Source organism: Cygnus atratus, chromosome 2 (assembly GCF_013377495.2).
Source record: "Cygnus atratus isolate AKBS03 ecotype Queensland, Australia chromosome 2, CAtr_DNAZoo_HiC_assembly, whole genome shotgun sequence".
Classification (NCBI taxonomy): domain Eukaryota; kingdom Metazoa; phylum Chordata; class Aves; order Anseriformes; family Anatidae; genus Cygnus; species Cygnus atratus.
In genome coordinates, this window is record NC_066363.1 from 61,842,539 (window position 1) to 61,866,569 (window position 24,031).

Genomic DNA, 24,031 nt, shown 5'->3' on the forward strand with positions numbered 1-24,031 from the left:
TTCAGTTGATTTAACTGAGACATATAGAAAGGAAATCTTAGTTCTAACATTTGTTTCCATTTATTTTGCTATCCAATACTTAAGCAATCACTTCAGGAGCAATAAGGGGTCAGATATTACCTCATAGCCCTGTGGTGCACAGCTGAGGAGGTGCAAAAGAGGAGGCATGCCATAGACTTTATAGCTGTTCTTCTCCTTTGCTCAGGCTACTAAAAGATCTATGGACCTTTACAATAAGCTTAGGGCTATGTGAAATTATTTCCAGATGCCCAAGAAACTGTCCTACAGCTTGGATTGCTTCAGTTCAACAGCGCTTTATCAATATTCCTGTCCTATAGCATCCTTAATATGGCCTCTATGCTTATTCCTGCTTGTTTCCCATAAATGTGGTTCAACAGCACTTGGCAAATTCTCCCTCAGACAATTAAATCAAGAAAGCTCTGTGATTGTATTGGTGTGATGTAACATGCAATCATAAAAGGCAGAGACATTTTATGCAGGGTTTTTCTTAGGTTTGTGTTTTGCATCCCCCATGCAGCCTGTCTTCACTGAGAGCAGAATGTGGTGCAAACAAGCTCAGAAAGATAGAACCTCACAAATCAATGTTTCCTATTGAGCAACTCCAGTAATCCAGGATTTTTCCTGAAGGCACTGCACAGAAATTGATTGATAAGGAAGGTGGTTTACTAACAGAACAACTAAGTGGTGCTAGGCATGTGAAAGAAATAACTTTTAGCCCAGAATGCCCCAATGGTTTCTGTCAGCTCTAATGGCTGTTTCTGTTAAATCTGTTTCTGGTTACCACACAGTTTTTTGGTTTTAGAATAAACTATGGATGTTTATAAAACAAAAGAATGCATATAGAAATGGGTGACAAAATGTAATGAAATTTTAAGTCCTTACCATCTGTTTTCTTTGTTTCATTTCCCACATTAGACTGATCTTTTTTGTCTGATTTGCTGTCTTCCTTTAATTCACCTAGAAAGAAGCAATAAGAAATACTATAAGCATTATAATGCAGACCATAGTGTATTAATGTCTGTAACCCAATCAAATTGCAACATCAAATAGAGATGTTCCTTAGGAGGAAGTATCACAATGAACTATGATTAACATATTATCATAGAATAATGCACCAGGCACAGTTTTTCCGACTCCTACTGAAAATCAAGCTTCACAATCTCCTTTTAAATTTATTCTAACCGTTAACACTTCTAAGTGCACATTCAAACTCATACTTCCTCTGGCTGCATGTAGGCCATTAAAAACATGAACACCACCTTCACTTCAAAATCAGGAATCTTAAAAAAATATGCTTTTAAAAGACTGAGTAAAACCCTGTGAGACTTCATCATATATCTCTGCATTAAAGAACCACCTTAGATATCCCAAACAGTCCTACATAATTTTGTCACACTTTCTCTTACCAGTTTTCTTTTTCCACAGACTCATTTAGGTTGGTCCTTTTATGCTGATAACAGGGAACAGACGAGCATCCTAGCATTGATCACTGGTTTTAGAGTCTGTAGCAAACCAGTAAAGCAAGGTCTTTGGTGTTACAACTGTTGATGCAGAGTGAAAATGGCAGCTGGAGCTGGGGTATATTTTATGAAGCCAGGAAGGTTAATCAGAGTCCTTCTCATATTCTCTATTAGTCATACAGCAGAGCACATCAGACCTTCCCAGACCATTCCCTCACTGAATGAGAAAGTTTTGTTTCCAAATGCAGGAGCAAATAAAAAATAACTTAAAGGGACAGATCTAGTAGAACAGGGCTCATTTAGCTGTTGTGTCTAAACAGCTTCAAAGAAGGTCTCCTTCCTTCAGATGTCTAGAGAAGAAATACCAGCCTGCACAAATGGGAGCAGGCATCCTGTCCTTCCCCCCAGAAAGGAATAGCAGTAAATTTGTGACCCACACCTCAACATGAAAAAGCTGTAATGAGTCTCACCTCAGAATTTTATAAATGTGAGTTGTACATTGCATAGCTGTATTAAAGTGATGCTTATTCCAGCTGTATTACCATTTTGTTATTATAACTACTTCATGGGCTTTGTATCAAGATTATAGGTATTGACATGTTATAAAGGACCCAATCTGCTTTCAAAACAGTTATGGCCAATGAATATTTATTTTTGGAATAGCCCCAAAACCAGAAATTGTAGGGAAGCAAGGTTTCTCTTTTCTACATTGTTCCCTAACCACTGGAATAATTGTTATTCTTGTATGACAGAGAATTGATGACTGTCCAATTAAGTTTTATCATAGTATAACAGGAGAATGGTTTTGAAATCTTAAAATATTTAAGAAGATGCAAAAAACATGTCCTGTTCAGTTCTCATTTAGAGCCAAAACTTTCATGCTTTTCTTATTAAGCTCACTGTGTGTGAGAGAGAAAAATGTAAGCAGGAAGACAGGATAGACAGCAACTCCTTAGCTAATCATACTGCCACTGACTCAGGCTCCTTTGGAAAGTTTAATCTGAACAGAGATGTATGACCAGCTCCAAGTAGGTCTGAGGTGTCTGCTTGAAAAAGGTGGCCTCTAAAAGAAGGACATTGTCTTCAGGAAATGAAATGAAAACGTACCTAGCAAAGCACAGAAGTCTCTTGCATTCCCTCCACCATCATACAGCAGATGGTAATGATAATCTAATAATGCTTTCTTTAACCATTGCCTATAGAAGTTGCTTTACCCTAAGTGTGTGTAGGTAATGATGATGAACACACACACGTATATTATTTCCCAGTTTGATGTCTCCGAGAAAGCACAAGGGCAGTGAGTGATGGAGAGAGAATTCAAACTCCTCTGATGACAATTTCTGAACTTTCATTGAATATCTTATTATGAATAGGGGACTTCTGAGTTCTGTAATATCTACCCTGCCATATTGCCAGCAGCAGAGCAAAACGATGATCATAATGATCTTTCTAAAAGGGATTACAAAGGCAGAGAAGTAATAAGGTGAATACTTTACAATGAGATATTAACATATAGGCGTAGAATAAAGGAAGCTGTGGTGAACCTAGAGATGTGAATGATAAATTTCATCAGTCTCCAAAGTCTCTGCAGTGATTGTACCTCATAAAGGCCTTCTCCCATAAATTAAGGAGCAGAATTTCTTTTCCTGAGGAAGACACTAATTTTCATAAATCATTATAATTCCTTTCAAAGCATTTTTGACACTTGCAGCAGAGAGACATTGCAGAAATAGGTACTGTCAAAATCACTAGAGCACACTTAGTCCCCGTATTGTTAGAAGCGTCTAAAACAAAGGATTTCAGAAGCAAAACCTGTTGCAACCTAAAGGGGATTTCATATGTCCCCAACCTTTTTGTCTTCTTGGGCGGCCCATTCCTGATCACCTGCATAACACTGTCTGAAGAAAAATCCCCATACATAACGGAGTATTACAGCTTATTTTTCTAAGAGAATGTTTCTGAGTCTGAACGTGTTGCTGTTTTGGGACTGGCTGACACTACCATACCGGTGAGAAGACTCATATACTGCCATCTTTTGCTAAAGGCTTAAGGGAGCAGGAGTTGGGGAGAGAAGGACAATGAAATGGCCCAGAGACAACTGATCTGTTCTCATGGGTCTAATCATTTCTTTTAATTGGTATGCAATTTTCACTTTTATCAAACTTTCTTTGGGTATAAAATGTGATTTTTATTTTAACTGGGTGTCAGTTTTCTGACAATAAATCTCAAAGGCTCATATTTGCCCTAATAGAGTAAGGGAGACATAAATAAAATAGCACTTAAAAATAGGGGATGGGGGGAATGATCTTCTGTCCCTAAACATATTTACATCTGAAAGTCCGTTAAAAGATAACTTAAATAGGCCTTAAAAAGCATTTATAATTTTTCCATCTCCTCTTTCAGTTAACCAAGTAGTGAAGCTATTCTTTGAACCACGACAATTTGTTTCAGCTTTTAAGTGTGTATCAAAACAAGCTGCTTCATTTCCATGAGAAAATGTTGCCCTTTCTGCCAAAAGCACCCGAACAGGTTTGACGAACCTCATCTTTTATGGAAGAATACTACTTGGGAGTTAATTTACAGTTTCCAATTCCCATACGGAGCTACCTACACCAACTTCTAGGAAAAGGCCCTGGGTCCAGGAACATCCTTTTTCAGGACACCAGTTGCTCCCATCTCTGAGGTGTGATAGTGGTTTTAGGGCTAGATTCAGCTTTCAGTGGAAGGAGAGAACTCACCATTCTGGACATGCTGCTTCTCTTCTCTCACCGTCTGATGAGAGTCCACCCCCTTATCTGTCCTAGGTGCATTTTTTCCTTGAGAGATTTCTTGTTTGTTCATCCCAGTTTGCTGAGTCCCATTTACATGATTCTCATTGGAATCTGCATTTTTGTTTTCCCCAGGATTTGTTTCTTTGCTGTTCTCTGTCTTTGCTGCTGTCGCATCTTCAGCTGGATTTTCATCCTTTTCATCTGTTTTCTTTTCATCTGTTCCCTGATGAACACTTTCCTCTGCTTCTTTCTTAGCTTTTTCTTCTGCATCCTCAGCAAAGAGAGAAGCAAAATGAGAAAAGAAATCACGATTATCAGTCAATTTGACAAGAAGGATACAACTCACACATCTAAATCTACTTCAGCTTTTTACACGCAAACAAGCTTTACTTAGATAAGTATAGGAATTGACAAGGGAAAAAGAGCATAGGAGAATATTTAAGAAAGTACTCTGAAAAAAATATCCTATGTTGGCCTAACTGTATCTCATGTGCATGTCCATTTTTTGGCATATAAGGTTCCCCTTTGACAATGCAGTTCCTTAAAAATGTTGAAAGACAAATTAAAAAGATCTATCAGCTATGTAAAGCTTTAGGGGCAAGGTTACCTCCATTCCTAACACACAGGAATTAGTCAAACCACATTTACTTTATCTCATGTTGTACCATGTAAGTCTAAGCTCTTAAAAGTCTCAGTTCTTCAAAAATCCACTTTTTTCCTGCTTGTCCCAGGTTGCTTCCACTTCCAGCTTCCTAAGCTCTTAGTTTCTGCTTACTGTTATCATTTCTTTCCATCTCTGAACTTTCTTAGCAAACTAATATATTGCTACCAGTACCTGCTCTTCTATCCCCAAAAGTCTTGCAGTTAAACAGAAATATGCAAAGGTATAAACTCCAAAGCAAGTGTTAAACAACAGCAGCATGTCAAAGTACTGTCATTCAGGAAAAAAAAAAAAATGAAAAGACAGAAGCCAATTTCTCCCATTCAAGCTACTGTTCTTGTTCATATCCAGATCTTGGGTCCTGGTGCAACAGGACACGCTTATAACAGAGGTTACAAATTACTTTGGCTCCAGGTATTGAGACCACTACATTTCTTGCCCAGGTCGGGTACAGCAGACCTGCACAGACTCACCTGCAAGCCATAAACCCTGTGTGGTTTCCTGTGTTGCACTGGAAAGCAGGATGCAACCACAGACCCTCAGCACAGTGCTCATATAAAACATGTCTCAATAAACATGTCTGGGTGTGCACAGCCTCTGGGGCAGACACTCCATCATTTTCTCCCTCTTTTCCACAATCACTAAAGAATTAATCTGCAAAAGCAACTGCGTAGCTTAGCACACACTCAATTTGGAGTCTTATTCAGCTTCAGAACATATCTGTACCTGTTATGAGACTAAGCATTCAGATGTGACTGCACTATAAAGCTCAGTATATCTCACTGCCTGCGTTCAGGATTTCAGGGTCTGCAATAGCCCTGCCCACCAATCAACCCATCATGGACAACCAATTGCACTCAATTTGTGATAGGAATCACAGATAGGTGTATCTCCTGGTTTCTGAGAGATTGTGTAAGTTGATGAGCAGACAAGCAGATCCTGCAAATCAATGAGTAAAGTCTACATCAGTCCAATGGAAGCATTCTTGACACCTATAGGGAAGATGTTTTGGTCCTTACAGGAGCAGTGTCTTCGATACAAAGGAAAAATTACAAAAGAATTTGCAAGTGTCTTCTCAAATTCTTCTGATAAGTGAATCAGAACCAGTTTTGAGAAAAATGTACCAATGGGATACAAGAGAGAAAGGGGGAAAGCCATCTTTATAAGAAATGCCAATCTGTATTTCCTTGCCAGCAGCTGAAGTTAATTAATTTCTAAATGAATAAATTATGGCTCACATGAAAATATAATTAAATTAGATATGAGCTTCCCTCACTTTATCAATCATTCCTGAAATCTATGGTAGCTTCCATAGATAGCCCAGCTATGTATGTTGATATTTTCCTTGGAGTCTCATGGTATTTGCAAGGCTCTCTCTCATTTGAGGATCCAAAAAAAAATCTGCATTTTGCACGTGAACCACAAGAGAGAGATTCAGCTCAGGAGGCTGGGGCTTGCTACAGAACTGTTGGATGAGTGCCTCTTGTCAAAATTAGTGTCAGAAAATACTTTATCCACATGGTGCTTTGCACATCAGGGTGTTTGTTTATTCCAGATTTTAATTTGTATCTATTTAATGAAGATCCTTTAAGCAAAAGAGCTCAGTAATAAATCTACTTACTTTGCCCACACAGTCCAAGACATTTTCTATAAATACCACACTCGGGATAAAATAGCTCACTGATACATCTAGAGACAATGCCATTACCAAAGGGAATACAGTATTCTACACATTATATAATAATAATAATAATAGCAACAGCAATAATAATAATGATGATGATGATAATATTTTTTCCTTCCCATCTGATCCCCAGTTGCTATTTTCTGTCAATCAACAGTGAAATGCTTTATCTGCCTGCTAATAATAATTCTTATTTTTATATTGGCAGAGCATCTTGATACATTGCTAGACTTTGGTTTGACAGGGGTCGGCAGTTTAAAGTCCTAGTGTGTGGAAGACCCTGCTGCATATGGCTAAGATAGGCAAGGCAGATGGAGGAGGGCTCAGAGACTTGCTGCAAGTCAGGAGCAAGACAGCAGGTGAGCAAAGGTTTTGATGCAAGGGCTCTGGAGTCCAAGAAGAGTTTCTTAGTCCACAGACCATCCAAAGGCGTGCTGAGACTTATGTTTATGTATATTTTTCAGGATAAAAAAATTAGGCATGCCTGTATTGTTAAATGCACCCAAAAACACAGAAATTATCTGAATGCCTATGAATTCAGATAAAAAGTAGCTGACAATGCTTTCTGAATCTCCTGTCCTTTAACCCATAAACTGGGTCTCTGATCAGAGCTATTGGTGATGAAGATTGGCAAAAGAAAAGTAAAGTTAATAAACAATTCAGGGCTAAGGGCTGTCAGAAGGGTAAAGATAAAATGCTTTACTTGAGGGTCCCCCATGTCTAATAATGCAGACTGGTGTATGCTCCACTTTGAAGTGAACTAATTGTTTCATAGACTCTATCTTCAGGATCTGCTAGAAGGATTATTTCTTATGAGGTACTTAAAAATAAAACATTTTCCTCTCCAGTTAAAGTATTAATAATCAAACACTTATTGGCAGGGTAATCTGTAAATAAAGAATATGAAATACTGCATTAAGGCATATTATCAGTAGTAGCATTAGTTAAGTAATGTGTGCACATCCGTTTGAATCATACCTTGACATTTACATGTACACATTTAGAAAAAAAGTCTTTATGCAAAGCAATCGCTGCAAGTGGGTACAAAGCACATTTAAAAGTTAAATATCCAGAATCTATTATGATCTACTCTCTATATTTGTTTTATTTATTTATTTCCCCATAGGTCTCATTTGCGTGTAGGATTTTTATCTAGTAGATCCTTTGTAGATAAGCAAATATGTACAGCTCATGTTGAAGTGAAATACTTAAAAATAGTTAACTATATCGGCATCATTCACTCAATACCCATACTTTGATACAGTGACCGTATTAAATGCTTTGCTTGTTTGATTAGCTTGAATTTGTTTGGTCCAAAAAGAAAGGTAAAATAGTTAATATCGATTAAAAACCTAAAAAGTATTTAAAAAATAATAAATAAGGAGATTTTGAATTATGCTTTTGTTTTTATTTTCATAGAATGTCTAGAAAGGCTTTTCCTGAATGGTAAGTTTTAGTCATCCAGGAAAATTTAATTTGAATACATGCTTTCCTGCACCTTTAGACAAGCCTTTCAATTGGAGAGGAGCAATCTGCTCTGGCAGATGAAACAACTAAGCCAAATTTTCCATCAGCTCTAAAGACAGAGCCACATAAAACATTAAAATCAAACTCCTTCCATTTACATAAAATACAACAATTTAATTAAATAACGAGTTTAGTAACAAGCATTCAGCTCAGAGTGGACATTGTATCATGAAGAATTTCATAAAGAAAAAAAAAATTAATCAGTGACACATTCTGCTTTCTTTTGTTCTAAAGCTTAAATGACCCATTTTTTGTGTGTTTTTTTGGCTTCCCCCCACACAGAATAATGATATTGACTCCTGGTCAGATTGCAGCCAACACAGCTCTCATATTCTTCTGAAATATCTGCAGTTCTGCACAGATTCATGACATCATGAGCATATGCAGCATACTTCCTAATTCTTTATCCAAGTTATGGCTGCAAATATGAAGCCTGACGTGAATCCAGAATATGTTGGCCTTTTCCCCTGAAGTATCGTTCATACTTCTTTCAAACTTAACAGTGAACAATTGATAACCTATCTCTAAAAATGCTTTTACAGCTATTTTTCCACTCACTCTGAGTCTGACTCATGACTTTAGGGGACCTCCCTTACAGTTTCTTCTTTTTCCTCCCATTGTCCAAATCCTCTTCATTATATACACTTGCAACACACAGAAGCATATAAGGCACAGATGAGTCACAATATCCCTATCTTTCTGAATTCACTGTAGGTTGTTGACCTTGAAAAGCAGATTCTTTCAAACTAACAGTGCTTACTTGGAGAATAATTTGATTGAAGAAGAGCTTGAAGAAGAATAGGTCAAAATTATTTTTATTCTTTCACTGAGAAGTCTGGCTGTTACCTTTGGTGGCTTGCGCTTTCCATTTCTCCCGGTTCTGCTGCACCACCTCAGTCCAGGTGGCTTTAAAACATTTGAAGTCCACAGTGAGAATGGAGCAGTTGAGTGAGGCACTTCCTTCTGACCCAGTGCTCTTGACACTTGATCTTTTAACATCGGAGGGACTAATGCTATTCAGACTGGGACACAACATCACAAAACACAGCAGAAATCAGTAGCTTATATACCCAAATACAGCTAAGAAGAAATCATTACTGTAAGTCTAGATAACTTAACAGAGTCAAACAGAAAAAAATAAAGATAAGCTTTAATAGGTTCTCTCTCGTAGTCCCCTCCTTCCCTCCTTCCCATCCCAGAGCAATCAATGTAAAAGCAAACAGCACAATCTGAGCCAGTATTAGAAATAAAGGGCAGCTTTTCTATTATTATTTTTTGGTATCCACAGTCCCTTAGAAAAAGAATCACTCAAAGTGTTGCCTAGATTATTTTTGTTGTGCATCTTCACTCCCTAAATATTCATTAACCCTAAATACTGTCAGTCAAGTGTGCAGATACTTCCCATTTCTCTTTTGTATTTCAAACACTTCTAGACATAGAATCATAGAATCATAGAATATCCCGAGTTGGAAGGGACCCATAAGGATCATCAAGTCCAACTCCTGGCACCACACAGGTCTACCCAAAAGTTTAGACCATGTGACTAAGTGCACAGTCCAATCCCTTCTTAAATTCCGACAGGCTTGGTGCAGTGACTACTTCACTGGGGAGCCTGTTCCAGTGTGCGACCACCCTTTCGGTGGAGAACCTCTTCCTGATGTCCAGCCTAAACTTCCCCTGCCTCAGCTTCACACCGTTCCCACGGGTCCTGTCACTGGTGATAACAGAGAATAGGTCATCTGCCTCTCCACTCCCTCTCGCGAGGAAGTTGTAGACTGCAATGAGGTCCCCCCTCAGCCTCCTCTTCTCCAGGCTGAACAGGCCCAGTGACCTCAGCCACTCCTCGTTAAGTCTTCCCCTCTAGGCCCTTCACCATCTTTGTCGCCCTCCTCTGGACACTCTCCAACAGTTTAATGTCCTTTTTGTACTGTGGTGCCCAGAACTGCACACAGTACTCAAGGTGACGCCGCACCAGCGCAGAGTAGAGCGGGACAATCACATGTAGAAATGAGTGCCTCACAGTGACACTCTCTACCTTCTCTTTGATATCACTGACTGAGAAAGCACTGAAGTTTACCCGATCTACAAATGGCTACAACCATTTGTGTTTGCTGCCTTTGGAGGCATGGCTTAATTTCATGCCAGCCCCGCTCTTTGCCCTGCCTTGGGCTGGGGTTCCCCTGCAACACAATCACATCACAAGGTGAGCTATTGGCAGCATGGACAACAGGCTTTAAACCACACGGCTGACATACAGTACGGAGGGAAAACCAGGGTAGCTGAGTGCAAGAGCAACAGATGTGGATTGGAGGGAGAGGATGCGTGGTTATTCACCTGGAACGCCTGAATCCGGACATGCCAGAGCGGGAAGCTTCATCAATGAGCGGTGTCACAATCTTCTCAGTCATGTCAGTTAGCACAGTAAAAGTGGGCTCCACGATGAAATCAATGAAACCTGATCAGAAATGTAAGCACAGCCAAGCAGGTGAAAGAAGGATTTCTGTGGAGGCACTGCTTCAGTGTTCACAGACAACCTCACCATAAAAGACAGAATAAAAAAATTATACTTCATTGAAAGAGGGATCAGCAAATACTACAAGACAAAAATGGAGTTACATGTCAACCCCTGACACAGAAGCCTGGGTATAGCGTACAATAAAAGGTACCTCCTTAAACACTGGAAAGAACCTTGCAAATCAGAACACAAACAGATGCATCGGAATTTGTTTCATATGAGGAGTGTGATATTTAAGCCAAATTCTTAATGGATTTGGTTAAAACCCAGTTTCAGAAATGAAATCTCTAAAAGCAGAAAATTTATATAACAGGAATAATATTGGTAAGCTCTGCTGGTGTGGAGTTATATACACACTTCCCTTACTGCATATCAGTAGGTTGCTGTGAATATTCTCTTCTCAGTGCTCACCCTGCATATTGTTACTGATTGTTATTCCACCCATTTTTTGACATAAGTAAAGAAAAAAAAATAAGGACCAAATCACTTCTACTTCAATATACAGTTTGGCAGAGACGGATACAACTCTGATCTGAATGTTGGGAAGGGCAGATGAGAGGGCCCTGTGGCCACAAACTCAAGAGATGAAAGAAAATCCAAGTTGCGCAGATAAAATGTGAGAGTGAGGGGCCTTCTCACAAATCCTTACTTAGGGCAAGAGCTATTTCTTATGTTCATCTTAACACTTCATTTTTCAAATTTCTTAGTGCTATAGGTAGCCAATGTCCTTAATATCTCCTAAGGCGATTAAGTTCTTTCCCTTCTGGACCTGAAGTACGGTATTGGGCTTTTAGTGGCTACTGATGTGTGAGAACCTGCAGTATTTTTATTTTATTCTACACTAGATGACCACGGCAATGTTGCCCATGATGGCAGGAAAAATCATTCAGGCCATGGTTTCCAGTTCTGTGTTAGCTCTGGGGCCTAAAGCACCAATTTTTGCTCTATTACTATGTATGTCTATGGACCAGATACCACATTGCTAAATTATCTTAATTCTTCCCCATTTTGCCAACACAAAACCACAACAGTAAGACATTTCAGAGTCTTCAGCCTCACCCTATGGTGAACTGATTTTTAATAACATTTATTCTTTATTTATTTGAATCTCCCAATGATGCTCATATAGAGTGGTATAAGGGTTGACGTTGTCCACATTCCATCATAATTCATATTGAATTCCACCATAAGTCATGCAAACTACAGATTTCTCAGTCCATCCACAGATACTTTACAACTTCATTATTAAATACACTTCTCTAAATTGCTACTATACAGTCTTGAGATTGCTTCCAATTCAACGTGGGGTTTGGCTGAGAATTTTCCATGAAGTTAAAATACAGTAGTAGATCCTCTATGAAAAGATTATCAACTTACATTTTTAAAGATTTAGTAATTATTAACTATTAATTAGATTTTCATACAATTAAAATCTCTCTGACTGGATCATGATGTGTTACAGCACACACTGGTGATTCTGGGTGATAACAGAACAGTAAAAGGAGAAGAGACCTCATGGGCCAGGCACCTGCATATACAGATGCTTTGAGACACATACAGAGTGCAAAGCAGTTGAACATCCTTCCGGTTCCATTTCTCTTGTGTGATTTTTACTATATTTCTAAAATAATGGATAATTAAGTGTATTTTCATGTCTAGCCTGAATAAAACATTACTTGCAAGTTCTGTATATTCCGTATATTACACAGTATTTTGTAAATTGGGGGGAAAACGTTGTGCAACACCAAACCTTTGGTCTTACCTGAACATCTGAATCATGTGCCTCCATGACACTGGGACAGTCTTATCTATTCAAACTTACAGAAAAATAATTCCCTTCCTCCCTGGGTGTTAATCAGAAATGCATGCAATATGAAGCCACAACAGGAAACTGTGTACTAGATCACAATCCAGATAACCCCAACAAACTTCATACAATTTTTATAAACATTAGAAATTGTACTGACTGAGAACAGTATTGTGTGCCACAGGAACCCTGAGGATACTGAAAATTTTATTTACATGTGGGTGTGTCTGCCTGTCTATACATCTCTTGCATTCTCCTATTTATTTTTTTACTTCTTAATGACCAAAGAAATCCAACCCATCATATCTTATCACTTCTGCTTGGCAAGTAATACCACTGCCAATTGCTTCACCACCACTAACAACCCTGAGACATGCAAATCTCTGATATCACGTGCATGACTGTGTCACTAACTTCAGCAATGCGATGGTGGGATCCAGTTACTGAGATACTTGCCATTCATGCATAAAAACAAAGTCCAGTTTTAAGTGTTAGATCTAAGAAATGAGCTTTCTCTGGGAGAAGTCTTGCATCTCATTAACAAATGCAGGCAGAGGTAGCACAAGGGACCACAGGTGAACAAACTTGAAGACGTATAACTTTTTATGGTAACACTGAAACAAGGGTAATATAATTATCTCTGTACTGAAGCAGAGTGTGTGTGGTATTTTTTCCTCTGTAGCCTGAATAAGTTATTCAATTATGTTATCTTTAAATGGGAATTACAATGAAATTGGGAAACAGTCTGCTATCATAGAAACAAAACTTGGGACTTTATTAGTAATTATGTAACTTAAATCATATTCCCAAGCACAACCACCCCAGTCTCTCTTTTTACCTGAAGACACTGTACTTTAAACAGTGTGATTTAGTTTGCTAACTAAAAATAAAAAATAAAAAAATAAAGTAATGAACCTGGGTTTTAAAACCTATTGATGCTAATGCTAATGACCTATTCATCAACTACTTTCTTTCTTTATAGAATGAGTGGGTAAATATTTCTGTATCCCAGTGACTAGGATGAAACACATCACACTGAGGAGGTGATTCCAAGCACCTACCTAGAGTTCATTCAATCCACCTGAGAACACCACCATGGCAAACACTGACTAGAGAATAGTTTTCCTAAAGCCCATCTCAAAACAAACAAACAAACCAGAAGCATTCACTCATCAGCCTTTATTCAATGTTTTCTGAAGCTGTAATTTTCTTTCTTTCTAGTCAATGGACAAAAATAAAAGGATGCTGCTACATTTATTAGCTGCAAGAGAGGCTGATCTCCCATCAAACAAGCTTCCTACAGTCTGAGATAGACAGAGAAGTTTTAACTCCTGATATTCTTGTGTGGAAATACAAGTCTTGGCCTGGTTTTGTTTCCAATCTCTGTGCCTCTCCTACTCTGGTCAGCAGCCTGACTTCTGGACTGGGAAATCTCCTGACTTCTGTACCTCACTGGGGTACAGAAATATATAATTCATCCATTTTACTGAAGAAGAAAAAATATGATTAACCAGTCATTAGCATTAGTAGGTTTTAAATCAAGGTTCATTATTTTATGTTCATTTTTTAAATTATGAGTTTAAATACTGAACAATTTCTTTACAAATTTAAGCAACAAGAGAATGAGACATTCTTTCTTTTGAGGAAATTTTGGTTGTTTGATTGCTCCATTTTCATGGAAAGAGTGCATACAGCAAAGCCTTCAGTCTGCATTTGTGAAGACCTTTCATTAATAAAAATGCTTGCCCATTGTTGCATCTGCACTGACCATTGAGCAACAAACAAGCAACTACAAACAAGCTAAGCCTCCAGAACAGGATTTCTAGGATCTGCCCCTGTCAGAACCAAAAGCACAATTTTATTTCACAAAGGACAGATTGTTTTTATTTGTAGAAACTCAAGGCTGCTTGCTACAGATAATGGCATGATTTGGAATTCAAGAGGAACTTCTACAAACAAATGCAGTAATTATTATTCCAGGGAACAATCTGTTCAGGCTGTTAATCAGATAAATAAATGAATAAGCACAGATTATTTCTCTGAGAATCTAGCCTACAACTTTGAAAGCCTTACCTCAGCAGATAGGCAGAAAATGTAAGAGTTTTTGATTTAATAAAAGAGATGTTACAGAAAGATAATGCCAATATATTTAGCAGACTGAGAAATTAAAATTTTACAATGTTAGAAAGCAAGATTTATAGGCAGTGGCCTATTAATGTCAATGGATTACAAAACTGCACAAACTGAGTATAGTGATAGTATTTAACTATATAAGTCTGCCTTTACAAACTGATGGAGTGCCTCTTTTATAAAGTGTAATTATCTTGGTGATGGTTTATTTCATCCTCAATTTTGCAGTGGCTTCACAGAATCACAGAATCATCTAGCTTGGAAGAGACCACCAAGATCATCTAGTCCAACCTCTGACCTAACACTAACAAGTCCTCCACTAAATCGTATCACTAAGCTCTACATCTAAACGTCTTTTAAAGACCTCCAGGGATGGTGACTCAACCACTTCCCTGGGCAGCCTATTGCAATGCCTAACAACCCTTTCACTAAAGAAATTCTTCCTAATAGCCAACCTAAACCTCCCCCCGGGGCAACTTTAGCCCATTCCCCCTTGTCCTGTCACCAGGCACGTGGGAGAATAGACCAACCCCCACCTCGCTACAGCCTCCTTTAAGGTACCTGTAGAGAGTGATAAGGTTGCCCCTGAGCCTCCTGTTCTCCAGGCTGAACAATCCCAGCTCCCTCAGCCGCTCCTCGTAAGACTTGTTCTCCAGACCCCTCACCAGCTTCGTTGCCCTTCTCTGGACTCGCTCGAGCACCTCCATGTCCTTCTTGTAGTGAGGGACGCAAAACTGAACACAGTACTCGAGGTGCGGCCTCACCAGAGCCGAGTACAGGGGGACAATCACCTCCCTCGACCTGCTGGCCACACTGTTTCTTATGCAAGCCAGGATGCTGTTGGCCTTCTTGGCCACCTGAGCACACTGCTGGCTCATATTCAGCTGACTATCAACCAATACTCCCAGGTCCTTCTCTGCCAGGCAGCTTCCTAACCACTCATCTCCCAGCCTGTAGCTCTGCTTGGGGTTGTTGTGCCCCAGGTGCAGGACCCGGATCTTGGCCTTGTTGAACTTCATACAGTTGGCCTCAGCCCATCGGTCCAGCCTATTCAGATCCTCCTGCAGAGCCTTCCTACCCTCGAGCAGATCGACACACGCACCTATCTTGGTGTCGTCTGCAAACTTACTGAGGGTACACTCGATCCCCTTGACACAAGGTGCATCAGTGTAGAAGTTTCTTGGATCTCCTGGCCTTCCGGACAAAGAAGCATAACAGAAGTGAACAAGGCAAATGGTATTGCAAGCACACTGCAACCATACACCAGGATGTGGAAGGGGCTGCGTGGGAAGCTCAGCTCCTCTCCTCTGTAAGGAGTGAAGGACATAACTGAAAGCTGCTAGAACCTGTATGAAAGAGATGTCTCTACGTGACCTTTCCTTCACATGAGCCAGACAAAGAGGGATTACCTTCTCCCATAGCACAGCAGCAGGCGTAGTCTGCCCAGGAGTCCTCAATATGAGTTTTAACTGAGACTGTAACTCTCAAAGTTTGCTGCTGCTTCCCTCCACAGAGCTGATTGCAAAACACAAATTACCTCAGCAGTTGCATTGTGCCATACACTTATACCCACTTTTTTGGGTTACTGTTACAAAGGGGTACGCTCTTATATGTTTGGCAACTAAGCTAGGCCTGTGCAGGGCTTTTCAAGTTCAGATTCTTGGCTGAACTGCCTAAACTGTTAGAGCCAGAGAAATCTGGAATGGGGTCCCCTCAGAGAATGGCTTGCCTAACAGGAACAATGAAATAATTTTAAACAAAAAAACCAGCTCTGAGGCACAGATGTGCATCTGAACTTTCCTAAGTTTGGGAATATCTGTTTTATTATTTGGCCAGCTCTTTACAGCTCAGGAGACAGCTGAGAAATTTCATACTTCAAATTTTTTATTTGTTTGTTTTCACTGAATACATTTGCTTTCTTCCTGCTTCTGGACTCAGTTCCCTCATTTTTAGGGTCAGCATTATATTTCTCTTGTTCTGCTCGGTACTCCATTCTCCAGTCAAGGTTAGATCACATTCTTCTCCTCTCTATTTCACTTGCTTTCTGGGTATAACAATCTACCCACAAATCCAACTTTTCTTTTGGAAAAGTTTTCTTTTTATGCTCCCAGCCTGCTGAATGTGTTTACTTCACTTAACTCCTCTTGATGTCTCCCCAAATATCAGACTTGTTGCCATATCCTCCCACATTTCACTCAATAATTGGAGGAGACAGTGGGGTAGAGTGAACCCTCAGTGAATTCTCAGATGACACAAAACAGGGGGGACTGGCTGACTCACCAGAGGGCCATGCAGCCATCCAGAGGGGCCTTGACAGGCTGGAGAGGTGGGCTGACAAAAATCTCATGAAGTTCAACAGGCAGAAGTGCAAAGTCCTGCACCTGGGGAAGAACAACCCCAGGTACCAGTATGCACTAAGGGCCACACAACTTGAAAGCAGCTTTGCAGAAAAGGACCTAGAATCCCTGGTAGACACCAGGTTGAACACAAATCAGCAATGTGCCCTTGCTGCTATGAAGGCTAAGGGTAGTCTTGGCTGCATTAGGCAAAGTATTGTCAGCAGGTCAAGAGAGGTGATCCTTCCCCTCTAATCAGCATTGGTGAGGCTGCACCTGGAGTACCATGTCCAGTTATGGGGCCTCCAGTACAAGAGAGACCTGGACATAATGGAAAGAGTCCAAGGAAGGGCCACCAAGATGATCAAAGGACTGAAGCACCCCTGCTATGAGGAGAGGCTGAGACAGTTGAGACTGTTCAGCCTGGAGAAGAGGAGGCTCGGGGAGATTTTATCTATGCCTATAAACACCTAAGGAAGGGTGCAAAGAGGATCGAGCCAGGCTCTTGTCAGTGGTGCCCAATGCTAGGACAAGAGGCAATGGGCACACACAGGAACATGAGACGTTCTGTCTGAACATCAAGAAGCACTTCTTTATTGTGCAGGTGATGGAGCACTGGCATAAGTTGCTCAGAGAGGTTGTAAAGTCTCCCTCTTTGGAGATCTTCAAAAGCCATCTGGACATGGTCCTGGGCAACCCACTCTAGGTGTCTTTGCTTGATCAGGAGGGTTGGATCAGATGACCTCCAGAGGTCTTTTTCAATCTTAACCATTCTGTGATTCTCTGACTCTGTGAAACGTAGAGAAAGTACTTCCAGTGAGTCTGTAAAAAGATATCTGCTTCTGAATGGATGGAGTTGAAGAAGGTTTGCTGTTTGCTTCGCTTCAGTACAAAATATTGGTTGGCTTGGAGCAATGGGAGGGAAAGAGTGGGAGGAATAAATGAAATTTTAAAAAAGCAATAGTTTTTGCCCAGGTCATCAAAAGGACTGATATTAGGTTTCCATACCCACTAACGATACTCATATCACAACACGTTGCCATGCACACCTCTTATCCACAGCTCAGAAAACCACAGAGTAGTGTCATAACTGGGCACTGCAGTCAGCCCTGCAGTCAGATCAGAGGTAACTCATTTACTGCATAGATCCATCACCATAAATTTAATGTCTCCTCAGCTTTGAACTGCTGATCTGGAGAAAATAACACCATTGCACTTTATTATTTTCTCTCTTTAACCTAGTTCCAAATGATCACTGTGATGTTAGTCCCACAGGGAAGAATAAGTTTTATTTGTCAAAGAATCTTAGAATGAACCAAAAGGGACATACCTATTTGAGACTGAGCAACCATCGTAGACTTGCGGTCACACAATGGAGAGAAAGGAAGCCCTAGTTCTGCTTCTTTGTCACCCTGGAGAAACAAAATTGAGAATAAATTAGAACAAGACAAGACACACTGAACTTTGATATCTTAGGTCATTGCTGTAAAAGCCACACATTTTACTTTCTCTAGTGAAGTGGGTTTTGTATATTTGTGTGTGTTTCTTAAACACAAATTATTTGTAGACAATTGAGTCTGGCTGGAAAAGTAGCTGTACAAGGAGAAATTTGTGAATTGAGCATCTTAATTCTACTGAATCTTTCCTCAGAGCTTTCCCTGCCTGTTTGGTACTTCCATGAACCAATTAAACACCCACTTGAGCACAAAAACACTTCTCATTGCAGCTCTCTGGAGAACCCAGCAAAACTCAGTTCTTGGAACAAACCTTTCAAGAGAAAACATCAGTGTCAGGCTGATCTTTCAGGATTTGCACTTGTTTGTATGCCTTTTTTTTTTGTCTTTCAGATAACAATTTCACTCATAGCTGGCCAGATGCAGAGTACTTTCTTTGTCCAAAGGAAACAATGACATTGTCAACTGGTATGAAGGTGTTTAAGAGCAGAAGTCCAAACATGCCTTCCAGCCCTCAGAACTGACAATCCTTTTCTAACATCACAAGATCGTGCAGAAGATGAAGTGTTATAACCCCATTTATTCCAGTCATTCAAGCTGCATATTCTCAAAAAGCTTGGTTCAGTCACTCTGTTATAAATTGCTTTATGCTGAGAGGACACATAGGATGAGATAGTTTCAGTAATCCACTGTGAGCATTCAAATTTAAATAGCTTGTTAAAAATACTAGAGAATCAATTCCTTAAATCAGCAGCTCACTTTAACTGTGCTGAAGTTCATGTCAGTGTTCTGACTAATGCCAACTGGAAGTTAAAATACCCAGCAAACAAATTAGAGAATAACTTCTGTAGGCATAAGAAGCGTCTTTTCTTTGTTGTTAATACAACATACATGAAATGGAGGAATAAATTCTGTTAGAGTTTTGGGTGAAACAATAATTTTCTTCCATTGTGGCACAATTCTGCTTTACGTTAGGAGTCCGATGTTCAAAACTCAGGGTAAAACAGAAACTAAACACAAATATATTTCAAAGTAACCTTCCATTACTTTGTCTGCCATATCTCTCAGGAAAGAATTTTTCAATGCCAGCTCTTACCTAATCATAGGTCTTCTCTTACTCCTAATTCTCTTGCCTAATTCTATTTAGCAAGGAGCCCCTAGCTGCCTTCCTGACTGCTCAAAGAGATACTTGACTTCTAAGCTGTTTGGGCAGATCCCTCATGGCTGGCTAAATTGCATAAGTAAAACACACAAGATGTTTCCTTTAAGACATGCTCACCATAGCTGCTGAATATATATATGTATATAAAAAGTATTCAGAAGCAGCATTCACATCTACAGCGCAGTTGTTTCATGTAGGAAGACCTGTGTCACATCACAGAATACTTGGAAACCAATAGGGCTGGGGAACTACACTGACGAGGTTTAAGTGAGGCTTTATGTCTCATAAAGCACAGAACAGAAAGGATGGGAAATAATCTGCACTTAAAGAGCGTAAGAAAATAAATACCTAAACTGAAGCCGGCCCAACTTCTTAGTCCCATGGTCCCCTCTAGCTAGTGGCACTTTTTAGATTGTATGCAGAGAAGAGTGTGTGTTGCTCTTCTGCTGTCAGGTAGGGATGCATTTATTTACCTACTACTACATAACTTCAATGAACATAAGTCTACACTTCATGGTAAGTTTAAGGGTTTTCCTAAAAAGGGAGTTAATACTGCGTCTTAATTTGGAACTAGAATGCAAGTTTTACATAAAGCTTTATCTAAATGTGAAGACATTTGTCATTCAAAACGAACATAGGATTTGTTGGCTGAAAGTAAATTATCCCAGTGAAAACATAAAACAATAATTTTGTCTTTATTACACTTGTAAAGCAGATCCAAACTTGGGCTTTTTGTGATCTTACATCTAGCTAATCTTAATTCCCTTACCAATCTTTATGTCACTCAGCAATGGTGTATTTTATCAAATTTAGTACCCTTTTGAGCTAAAATAGAAGAATAAACATAGAATGAAAGAATAAACATGCCCAGAGGTAAAGTCTTCCCTAAAACGTATGTGAAGATCATCTTTCTTCCATGAGTCTCCCGTGTGACAATGCAGGGACAGCTGAAGACATGATTTACCTGCTTCCACCTAGTAAACCCATTCTTGGTTTGAAAAACAAATTAAAGGATTCATTTCAAAGCAAATTTTTGCAATATCCTTATTAAGAAGGCATTCCCACAATGCCTTTAAAAGCAGATGCCGTTTTAAAAACTTGTTAAAACTTTTTAAAAATTGGCTTTTTTTTCAGATTTACTATAAAACATGAAATTATTGAACTTTGGAGGGAAATAAACCACTTAATTTTCGGCTTAGTTTACTAATTCATATTGGGGAAAAGTATCACATATATTCCTAAGCACTCTGTTTAGTTTTACTTCTTTTTTTTAAAGGCAGCTATTTACATGCTTTCATTTAGCCACTTGGGGAGCTTATAACTATCACATAGAGCTTAATGATTCGTCTAGATTTGTGGCTCCGTCAATGGGAGGTCCGTTATGAGATATAAACTAGAGCAATTCACATCATGTAAAGGGCAATGCATTTTTAACATTTACCCCAAAAATACAGGTATAGCAGGTATAGCTCTATAAAGTACAGTTACCTGAATCTGTTTTCTAGGGTTTTAGAGCTAAGCAGAACATCATATATTCTGTCTTTTGCTAATTAGAAACACATACTGAACCTATAAAAGTAATTAGCCTGGTTTAGCTTCCCAGACAATGCCTTTATCTGTAGGCAGTGTATCAGACACTAACTTCCCAAGAATCTTAATAGGCAGTGCTACTGGCGCCAGACAAAAAAGCTTCACATCATTTAGAAGGTTCTTGAGAAAATCAGAGAAGGAAAAGATCTGTGTTCAAATTTTCCTACTTCCTTGCCCAACACTACATACTCTCTCTGTGCTGTCAAAATGCAGAGGAAATTCCCCAGCTTTACCTGTCTGAAGAACTCCTCTAGCAGAGACATGGTCCAGCGGTGATGGAGGTCCCAGGCCTTGGCTGGATGACTGATATCTGCTGTATGCAACAACAGTGATAAGGCTTTCGGCTTGTCAATTCTGAAAACCCAAAGGATCAAACAAGTTAATTGTACTTGCAGTGGAGAATGACGACAAAAATCACACCTAAACAGGAAAATGTGGCCATGTTAGTGGAGTGATACCTGTATTTCTACAACCTGACAACTATGAAAGATTGTCTAATTTCTCCAACATACACCATTCCTGTTGGAACAGAGACATTAAGAAGCACAAAGAGAAACTTTGCTCGGTTTTTCTGAGCTCCTTTCCAGGCTTACTTCTGCACAATCAGGCCTGAAGAGCCACTACATTCCCCATTTCATCTGGGCTGCATTTTATGCAGCTCAGAAAATAATTTAATCTCTACCATTTACTGCAGTAAACAGGATCTGATCTCAGGGACGGTGGTGATTCTACATAGTAACTGGTAAATGTTTCATTGTTAGAAAACTACTGTGAGGTCAGAAGGTGATTTTTGTGTCTGGTTCCATAGAAGGCAAAAGACTGGCAATTTCTTAAAACTATAACCTGAGAGGCTAGCCCAAGAATCCAGTAAATAATGTTTTCTTGGGATGGGTAGTCTAAGATTTTAACTCTAAATTTTGATTGCCTGATACACCTGGAAGAGCTGTACCTTTTGTGAGGACAAAGTGGCTAGCCACACTCTGGTCTGATATAGGTATAATTCTGGGGGGTTCTGGACAGACCTGTGTCTAGAGCGAAAAAAAATACCATCACTCAGAGCTTTCTGCAGTGTAAAAGGAACTTTATGGGAAAAGGCTGTAGACAAAATATTATAGCTCTCACTGTCTTACTGGGAAGAAGAATCATAGAATCATAGAATGGTTTGAGTTGGAAGGGACCAAAGATCATCCAATTTCTACCCCCCTGCCATGGACAAGGCCTTCCACACAATGCTCCATCTGTTACATTCCAGTCCTTCCCTTGGTGCCTCTCAGGTTGTTTTCATCTTGCCTCTGGTTATGGAGCAGGCCCCTTGCAGTGGTGGCATCTGCTACCATCTACACAAGGTCAATGCATTAGTTGTACTTCTGCAGATCTTATACCCTTGAGTCATACTCAAGACGTAGAGGTCTCTCAGCTTGATCATATCCTTGATGTTACTGTCATATACAAAGACTCATGACCAGGAAGGCTTATCCCAACATGGTGACCTTTGCAAGCTTTGGTCCACCAGCACAGAATAGAGACCTGTGTATAGAGGGATGCCAGTCCACTCCTAAGTGAATTCATTCAAAATTCAACAGCATAAACAGAATTGATGTGGACATCAAAGAGAGTGAGGGCCTCTGGAGAGGTGCTTTTGAAGTCAAACATAATGGCAAAGCACCAGCTGAAATGCAGCCCCTCACTGTGTGGTGTTGTGAAGTGACTCACCCTTCTGGCTGCTGCAAAGCATTCTTCATGGCTTTGATTTGCTGGAAGTGACAGGACATATCAGTGGCTAACACCATCTCAATCACCAGAGCTCTGAACTCCCTTTTGGATGGCGTCATGATGAGAGAAGCAAGGAAAAAGAAACATAAAAACCAGCATCAGACACGCTCCAGGTTCTTTTGTTGTCTATCTGCAAATTATTGACAGCTTTTCTGCCTTTGCATGTCACTCTTTCCATTATCCCTCTTTCCAGGAGCAGGAGGAAGATCAATGATTTTCTACAAACACAGGAGTGGGAGGGCTGCAAATTAAGCCAGGTGGCTAATCCTTCCTAAAAGAAATCCTAGACCTTTGTGAAGAGAGTATTAGCACTAGCATTCCCTTTTCAAGTAAGCACAAACTTCTTGGATTGATTTCTTTTATACGGCATTCTTAGAAGGAAGCAAAAAGATTGTTTAAAACCTTGAAACCTTTAGTTCACCTAAAATCAGGTGAACTTTTGAGCCTGGATGTCTATCCAGTTGACTAAAACTGATCAATAGCTATTAATATTATTAAAGGAAAAACAGAATGTTAAAAACATTTCCTTGTAAATATACTGCATACATACATTCGGTACCTTTGAGAACCTGCATTGCTTCCTTGATATTACTCATTCAAACTATTCCTTTATGTATTTTTGTTAAACAAACATTTTAGGATGTGCTCAAAATTCCTTTGAAGTCAGTGTAGATGTCCTAGACATTTTAAAATATTGGAACACTCTGCTCCAGCATACAATGTACATTTCTTTTCTATTTCTCTCAGTTCAGATACCCATGGGTTAATAGAGGAAGAACAGTCCAAAGTTACCATACCAGCTCAGGATTTGGGAGATTCAGAAATGGGTCAGTTTTCATTTAAAAATAAAAGTTGTCATTCTTCTTCTCATGAATCTTTCATGAAGGACGTGGTCTATTTTGAGCATGTCTCTCTTGCCTCTGGTGGTTGTACTCAAGTTCCAGCCCCAGGCCACCAGTGCATAGAGACCCAAGACCTCTGTGCTTACCCAGTCCCATGGGTGTCACTTAACGTGGCCTCCCAGTTCTGTACACACATTAAGATTGCATCTGCTGGCCTCACTCTACCTACAGCATACCCACCTCATTCTTCCCACCCTTATGTACATGCACTTGGGTAGGCAACAGCATTCAAGGAAAC

The 24,031-nt window shown here is 39.7% G+C and overlaps 1 protein-coding gene across 3 annotated transcripts in view; it reads right to left on the reverse strand.

The window, feature by feature from the left end:
* Positions 1-24,031, reverse strand: part of PDE1C (phosphodiesterase 1C) — a 306,631-nt gene that overhangs the window by 30,219 nt on the left and 252,381 nt on the right. For all 3 annotated transcript variants that reach the window (XM_050708646.1, XM_050708648.1, XM_050708647.1), the window contains 7 exons: positions 22,832-22,933; positions 21,352-21,472; positions 18,243-18,324; positions 10,459-10,579; positions 8,971-9,146; positions 4,220-4,516; positions 904-978 (listed from right to left, as the gene is read on the reverse strand). In XM_050708646.1, coding sequence (XP_050564603.1) covers positions 904-978; positions 4,220-4,516; positions 8,971-9,146; positions 10,459-10,579; positions 18,243-18,324; positions 21,352-21,472; positions 22,832-22,933 — 974 coding nt within the window. The remainder of the gene's footprint in view (positions 1-903; positions 979-4,219; positions 4,517-8,970; positions 9,147-10,458; positions 10,580-18,242; positions 18,325-21,351; positions 21,473-22,831; positions 22,934-24,031) is intronic.